Below are 8,539 nucleotides of genomic sequence, written 5' to 3'. Positions count from 1 at the left end.
GGGAAAGTGATAAAAAAAAAATAAGTCGGAAAGTGGATTTCAGGTTCATGCTCTTGTCTACATTTCATTTGACAGTTTGACTTGACAGTTTGAGAGGGACTTCAGAGCTTCATTCTTTATACTGTTGAGGCTATGGATAAGCCTGAAGCTGAAAACTGGTATAAAATGCACTATATGTAATAAGAGCAATTTTAATTCTAACTCTCAGCCCCTCTCCAACTTGCATGCCACTTAAGCCTGTCTCAGATCTCTGACACAGCATAGCTTCTGGCTTCTTATTGGCGTGGGTTTTTTCTGTTAGCTACTGACACTCCTTCAGCCAGGAAAGTTCACCTCATTTTACCTTTTCCTGCTTTATTTCCTTATAACAGGTATGGAAGGATATAAATACCTAATTATTTATTGCTGAATGCAGCTCCCAGTTAATGCTGAAAGGAAAAGTCAAACCTTGTTCAAAACATTGTGATCTAATAAGGGTTAAGCCCCCGATTTGTTATTCTTGCCCTGGTTTAGCTTGAGCTTTGAAATTTAGTTACCTTTGTGTTCAGAAGTTCTTCACTTGCTCCAGCAGTCATTGCTTACCAACATTCAGCTTCAGACAAGCACACTTTGTAACTCTCGTGTATTGCAGTGCATTGCTCTCTCAGTCCACCTGCACATTCAGTGGAGCCCCCTTTAGCATCACCTCATTCCAACACTGTCACCCAGCCCATGCAGATAATACCATCCTGTGGCAGATAAGTAAAACTGCACATTCCCAGTTCAGTGTCCTTGCACAGGAGGCTCCTGCTGCCCCCAAAAGCATGTTGCTCTTAATTCATAACTGATTTTTTTTTTCAATTAAAAAAATGTTCTGTAAATCTAAATTTGTTGCAATTGTGTTAGTTCTGCTTAAAGTAAGTCTAGTTTCTGTCCCTTGCTTCCTTCCTTTTTCCTCCTTTCCCAATGCCTGCATTGCTTCCCTCTGAGTAGGTCCAAGGCAATGGTACGTACTAACTGCGATGCTTTGTTCTGCTGCACAAAAAATACATAGTCTCCATTTGTAACAAGAAAGGAGAAATAACTAAGCCAGTCTGAAGTGGAAAAAGCTGTACAGCCACATTAAACCAGCAAAGGAATATCTTTTAAGCACTTAAGGTGTTCTGTCTTGAATGATACATATCTAAAATAGGCAAAGCAAATGCCAATACAACAATTATTTACTTCCTCAGACACGTCTTGGTGTATTCTCCTGGAGGTAATTTTGTGCATGTGTATATCTTACTGTATCTAAAAACAGCTAGAAAATGATGAGAACCCTTTGAAGACAGACGCAAAGAACAAAACCACTGAATTAAACACTGTTTCTATTTTAAAAAAAAATTCCAATTGTCACTCCCTTTATGGTATCAAAGAGCTAGTCAGGAGCTAATCAGTCCTAAATTAATAAAAAACATTCTCGCTTAGCAACAGTAAAATTAAAGAAGAAAACTCTAAACTGCATTATGTAAGAATGTATTGCTGCTATGAGGACAGCACAGGAGAAAATCACTGTCAGCATGAGCTGAAAGCATGTCCTTCCCCCTTTAAATAACTTTACCTGCCACTGAAATAGCAGAAACCCCTGTATTTACAACTCTTTTTCCAGCAAGCAAAAAAAGGAAATGCAATGGTGTCTTGATTAAAAGAGTTTTAGACCATCACTAATCTCAAAAGCCCAGACCCTGTTCAGCTGCTCCTGTCCTTGCATGCTCCCTTTGCAGTGTTGATTGGCAGTAGCAGAGAACTCAGTTGTGGACTATGGAATTTTCTCCTTGTACCTCTATGCAGGTAGGCATGATGTAATTTGAGTTAAAAAAACAAAACACCAAAAAAAGAAGAGGTAAGTACCTTATTTCTGCTGTCCTTGATGACTTTGATGCAATAAAGCACATCTAAAAAAAAAAATGAACCATGCAAAATTTAACTTGTGTCAGAAAATTATTTCGGTATTAGATACTTCAGTGAATAGTGTACTACTAGTCAAACTCCACTAAAAACACACAGAAATTTTCACATTAGTAAAGCAAGTCCAATCAAAAAAATAAATTGCCCTGGAAAAGGCAGAGCACCTGATCTTTACAATTAGCATTTATCCTGTAGAGGGCATGGAAATTGTTGTCTTCAGCAGATGTACCACATACTCCAGATAAGCCACCTACTGCACTATGGAATTCTCAGTTCTCATTCCAACCTGTCGCTCCCTTCTCCTGTAAACTAATTTTTAAGTATAGAATTCAGAAATTATGCTTTTTTGCCAACATGAGAGGTCATTTGCCTACTCTCAACACTAAGCAGAAAAACAGGCCCTTTTCTTGAAGACAGAAAAAAGCTTTGGGTTTCCATCTGTCACTGTCCGCCGTGGCTCCCCTTCTGTACTGTGTGGTTTGTTACAGGAAATGTATCACTGAGTTCTCAGTAAGCATCATCTGATTCCTTGTGTGAGCAAAAACACAGGTACATAAATTTTGCTAATAGTTACTATGACAAGTTCCTTCTCTATCACAACCACTCATACCATCTTTTTTTCCACATCAGACTTGCAAGACAAAAATTTTAAACCTGCAATGGCAAGCATATATCTGGAAGATAAGTCTGCCTTACATTTTCTAAAATCAGCATCACAAAAATTATACCATTCATTATATAAAAGATTTCTGATGTTATTTCTCCTTTTTTTTCCTGGCTGTAATGCATGCACTTTGTCTTGTAGATTGTTTTAACCCTTAAATTAAGACAGGGCTGTATTTAAGTGCTGTTTCATGTTTTGCCTTGGGTTTGTTTTGTTTTGTTTGTAGAACACAGCTCTAGATAAAGAGAGTCAGATTTTCTGCAGCAAGCGCTGTCAGGACTCTGGTAGAGCTGGAATGGAGAAAATGTCTGCAATTGCTGCTGCAGCTGCTGATCCTCGTGTGGCTGGGTCTGAGCCCCTCCTCCCTGCTGCTCCTGAGCCACTCCGGTCCCCCACACTGCCTTCTCCTGAGCTTGCTGGGGATCAGCCTGGTGCATAGGACTGGGGAACACAAATCCAACTGAAGCTCCCCGCACTCTGGCCACAGTTTTCTTCATTTCCCATGACTGTTTTCAGTTTGTGTGCACCTCTTGTGGTGAGCCCCAGCCAGGTCTGATCCTCTCCCTCACAGCAGGTGAGCAAACCACATCTTGGGAACAGCAGTAGGGGAAAGACTCTGGCAATGCTAGGTGGTTTTTTAAGTTCTTTGTGTTAATTATTAACTCCATTTCACACAGCCTTGGGCTCTAAATAGACTAACTTATGGTGTAGCTAACCATATTTTTGTATGAGCAGTGAGGTGGGGAACAGGTACCTGGCCTCGCCTCCACCAGCAGGCCCCATTCTGTTCTTCTGATGGGAATTCTCAGAAAAGTGGGGGAGGCAGTCAAGGGAAGAAAACTTCTATTTGCCTTCTATTCCAATGCCTCTATTTTTAGCCAAGTTTCTACTAAACTTGAAGAGGCAAATTTTCATGAAGAATTTTTTTAGTGGACTAACTGTAAAATATCATGAGACAAACATTTGGAGATAGAGAGGGAAGGATGGTTGTTCTCCATCAAGTTTGTTATCTGACTTGCAGGCAGGGTAGTGTTTAGATAATATGAATTTAAATAAAGTAACTTGGGATGTAAACATGAGCAGTGGACATATATTTGTTACAAAGACTGGAGTGAAGGAAGCCTTTTTGCTTTAGCCATTTTCTGTCCCATCCACACCTTTCTCCAGGGTCAGACTACCTGTTAGATAAAATAAAATTACTTTGGGCCTGTGAAGGGAAAGCCTGCTGCATGTTTTCTAAGCTATGATGAACTGAGCAGCTCCTAATTCTAGGACAAGCTGATAGAGGAGCTGCCATCACTAGCCATCAGAGGTTTGTCAGTGCTATCTCTCCCTATTCACCTGGTGCAGGCACTGGAAACCAGGATTGGGAAGCAGCTCTCCTTAATCTGCAGTCACAAAATAGACGAGGTTTTATCTTTCCCATAATGCTTAGTTCAATAGAGTATGTATTCAGCTTAATCCTTTTTCTTTGCTCGTTCTTATGAATTGGTCATAGCTCATTTTTTCTCTTAGCTATACTTTCTACTAGAATTGTAAAAGAAAGACCTGCAATAAACTTTCTTCATTAAAAAAAAACCAAAACACAAAATGTTATTCATTTCTTTGGGAGCTCAGTTATTTTGCCAGTGAAACTGTTGTCTTATTCCCTCTGCAGAGACTGAACAATTAGATGCCTACCAAAACAATTTAATAGAATTAATTTGCGGGACTCCCATAAACTGCATTGTTTTAAAGTTCATTGATTCCTATGAAAGACATGAATAAACATGGTTGCTTTACCTTTTGAAGAACATTTAAAGATCAGAAAGTGCAAACTGATGGTAGCTGAAAGATGTGCAACATCTTGGCAAAAAAAATATTAAAGGTAGGAAACCATGGCATGTAGTAAACTATGATAAAAAGGTTGGGCCACAACCAATCCTTGTTAATTAACTTTGTTGTGGGTTCCCTGGAGTAAGTTCAATGTACTTGAAGAGTATGGCAATAGCCTTTGTGTAAAATAACTTGTATTTTGGTACAGTGCAGAAATACAAAGCTTACTCAGAAGGGAAACTGGTGAGAGTCTGTAGCTGGCTGCCTGTGTGGTTGGTGATTTCTGCAACAAGTCTCAGACTCAGCCAAAGAAAGGATGTGGAATTTCAGGTGGAGCAGGCTAACCAGCCTCCACAGCAAAGACAGGGAACCCCTAAAAGAGCTGAACTGAGAGACCAGCAGAGAGGGAACATCAAACAAATAATGAATACTGGGTTAAGTTTCTGGTTTTGCATCTGTAACAGAGAGGATCATCACTTGCCTGGTCAGCTGCCAGTTCTAAGCAATTGCCTTTTCTCATGGAAGAAGAAAGTGAAGACAAATACCCTGACTTCGTGTCCTTAAGCTCATGATTTACCAACATCTAAACATGCTTAGACAAGACAAAGCAGAGGCAGGTGCCAAAATGCCTATTTAAAAATAGTGCTGCCAGCTGGGAAAGATGATCATATGGCCAGAAATCAGATAAAAACACAGCTGAGAAAGTCCTCAACTCTTTGTGTGACCTTGGCAAAATTCTAGCACTACTCCATGCCTTAAAATAGCTCCACGTAAGTTCAGTCTGTGCATAGGTGCAGGAGGTATCACACTTTAACATAAAAATAAAGACCTGCTGGTTAACACTAAAACATTTAATGAAGGTTCCTAAGTATCACATGTGGTTTCTTACCTGCTGCACTTTCATTTAGTCCTTCTCTTATTGTAGAGCCACCAGCTGCTGCTGGGGAGAAGGCAAAAATAGTTCTGGTTCACAATTTCTTTCCTGTTACAAAGGGAAAGAAACCGTTACAGAAACTGTAAACAAGTTACACATTTCTCAATGAGGAGTGTTACAAACACTCCACAGTGACAGCTCTACTGCTACCATGCCTACATTTTAAAAAATGAGTTACTAAAAAACCCAATCTTTTTAATTATCCTTGGTCTTTTTAGGTCCTTTGAAGGTGGGTACTTGTCACAGTAGCCCAGTGGAGCCATTCCTGCAGTTCTAGATTTAAAATCCCCAGGACTGAATCCTCTCCTACTGTAAATCAGCACATTACATCCACTGGATTCCCATCAATATTTACCCTTACAGACCATTGCCCCCATTCTGGAACATCAAAAATTATTTAAAATAATTGTCAAAATATATTAATAAAGATGATGTTTAATGATGATGTTACTTCCATCAAGTATTGACTCATTCTCAGCTAATTAAGAATATTTACACAGGTCAGTAAATCTCATTTAATCCTGGTTTTCATATCTTTCTTCCTCCCAGTAGACACTGGTCTATTTATTACAGCTTGATAGCATAGATCTACTGATTCCTTCACTTTTATATAAATATGTATTTATCAATCAATCATCTTTGGTTCTATCAGTTTTTAAATGGGAAATTATATTTCAGATTTACTCATTCTTTCTCTCAAGCTACATCCAAACAGCAATTGGAAATGCACAAAACCAGCAACCTACCCAAAATGCTCATTCAGTAAAAGTGATGGTTTTAAGATGACAAAAAAGACAAGCAAATTAAACCCTCCTACTTGCAGTCAGCTTCAATGTCTAATGAACAGAAATAGGTATTTAGTTGAGCTTTTCTGTCAGGGGAATCCTCTTGAGCAGGATTTTTGTCTCCTTTTTAAACTAAACTAGCATTATGAAAAAAAAATACCAGGGCAGGGACTGGTAGCAGCCATCCACTAGAAGGCTCTTGCTTCTGTTCTTGAATTTTTTTTTTTTCCAAAGAGAATTTGAATTTTAAGTGCTTTTGTTTCCTTTGGAAACAGGAAGCCAAGAGTGCAGGTTTCAGAAAAGCACAGCTTCACCGGGAAGTATCATCAACTGTTCCCTTCTCCCCAAAATAACGGGGGAGATAATTGCCAATTAACAGAAAATACTGAAGTCTAAAGCATTTAAATGCTGAATGTCTAAACACTTGCAGCTACAGAGGCTTGAAAAAGCATCCCTTGCACACAGGATAAGCAAGGCAAAAAGCAAAATGGGAGAGCAATGTATGAACTCGTATCTCTGTTACTGGATATTGCTATCACTGAATGCACCTAAGTCTCACCACACAACCAGACTGAGCTGTGCCTACAACATTTTGCAGCTCACAGCTCGCATAGCAGGAAGAAAAATACTAGAACAACTTGAAGAAAGAAAAAAATAATAAATTATCACATCTCAAACTTTGTCCATTTAGCAACAGCAAGTACCACATTTTGGGAACCTCTTTTTGTCTATTCCCACACAATGCAGCATCATTTCCAAAGCACACATCATGCTGTCTTTAATTAGCTGACACTATGATGCAGTCCCAGGGGCAAAGTTGTGTGCAATTTCAGATTTTACTAAATACATCTCTTGGTTTCAAGACTATGTTTTCCAGTAATGTCTCAATTAATTTACAAAAAAAAAAAAAAGAAGTAGTTTTATTTCCTACAATATATGAATAGTTGTGAAATATTTTACATTCATTTTATAACAATATGCTTCTTGATAATAAGTCTCAACTAAAAGTAAGCTATTTACAGGTACAAGTTACAATTTATTCTTTCAAACTTTGTATGTTTTAACACGTTTTTATCTCATGACACTGGTTGTATTTGAATTGAGGAGCTTTACATTAAACATAGTTGAATTTCAGTACATCTAAGCAAAATCTGAAACCATTTCCTACACTTTCTTTTTGTCCAGAGCTTTTAAAGAGCAACTTTAAATTACAAAGCATCATTTACTGTAATAGCTTACTAAAAATCTTAGGTTGGTTCTGCATAAACTATTTTGGATTTCATATAATATTGTAGCATATGCTAAATCCACACAAGTGACTCATTTCAAGTGTTTCATCCTAACACTGTATGGGAGAGGTCTCACTGGTTTAGAGCAGCACTCTCAGAATGGCTCATCTCTGGTTCTATTTAACAAGGCTAAAGCCAGTTTCTCAAGAACAATATAGTGATCTGTTATTCCCTTCAAATTACTTCTGGGAGAAAGAGGGGAAAAAAAATTATGCCATACCACAAGCACACTGAAATCTCTATGAATATGAAATCTAGGACATAAAGTGGAAAAACTACAATCTAGACAGTCACTTTATCTAGGCCATTCTTATTCAATACATCAAACAGCAATCATGTCCTGACTGCAATAAAATTCACTTCCCATTACCTTGGTATCAGTTCAGCTCCTTGGGATGTTTATCAGGAACAAAGCACTGCAGATAGGCAGAGGACTACCAAGAGGATGTCAGGACCAGAAACAATAACAGAGACATGCACAGCTTGCCTTCAGGTGTAGAGACTTTATGATAACAGCACAATACAGCCAAGAACTGCAGAAATATTTTCAAGTCTCACAGCACTCATTTACCTCTGCCTGCAGTGGCACCACAACACAAACTTCCTTCAGAGAAACTCCCACTCTGACCCCCACATCTCCTCTTCCAGATCCTACAGCATTTCTATCAGCAATTTGCTGATAGAAAATAGAAGGGGTTTCAAGCTATGCTTGCCAAGTACTTCTGCACAACCCAACCAAGCAGCACTACTACAGAGAACTTCCCATAACTACATCTGCAGCAGCTCTGTTTGAACTTACCAGAGCAGAAGAAAGGCCAGACTGTCACGTAAAGAAATGCTCTTCATAAACGCTCCCTCTGCATAAATGCATTTGAGGAGAGGGGTCTGTCCCTCTCTTCCAGAACATTCTGCCATTAACAGCCAAATGAGGCCCAGCTGCAGGTTAATGCCTGGCATCTGCTGATTAAACAGGGTTCAGGTGATCCATGTGACACAGGTGCTGTCCTGCAGAGAGTAACAAGTACCTGAGTAGTTAGAAATTTAAGCCTGTTTTCCATCTCATCACAAACAGCGTGAGGTGGACTACTTCAGCCAAAGCTGAGATCACAAGTGCACACCCAGGCCC

General features: G+C 39.0%; 1 protein-coding gene across 1 annotated transcript in view; it reads left to right on the top strand.

Annotated features, from left to right (window-relative positions):
• Positions 1-4,186, top strand: part of DCLK2 (doublecortin like kinase 2) — a 91,626-nt gene extending 87,440 nt beyond the window's left edge. The window contains exon 19 of the mRNA XM_008641340.2: positions 2,817-4,186. Coding sequence (XP_008639562.1) covers positions 2,817-3,029 — 213 coding nt within the window. The 3' untranslated portion in view covers positions 3,030-4,186. The remainder of the gene's footprint in view (positions 1-2,816) is intronic.
• Positions 4,187-8,539: the final 4,353 nt, after the last annotated feature.

The sequence above is a fragment of the Corvus brachyrhynchos genome, unplaced genomic scaffold (genome assembly GCF_000691975.1).
Source record: "Corvus brachyrhynchos isolate BGI_N302 unplaced genomic scaffold, ASM69197v1 scaffold229, whole genome shotgun sequence".
NCBI classification, from domain to species: domain Eukaryota; kingdom Metazoa; phylum Chordata; class Aves; order Passeriformes; family Corvidae; genus Corvus; species Corvus brachyrhynchos.
The sequence above is the reverse complement of the archived record's forward strand: the minus strand, read 5'-3'. Positions and strand labels throughout refer to the sequence as shown.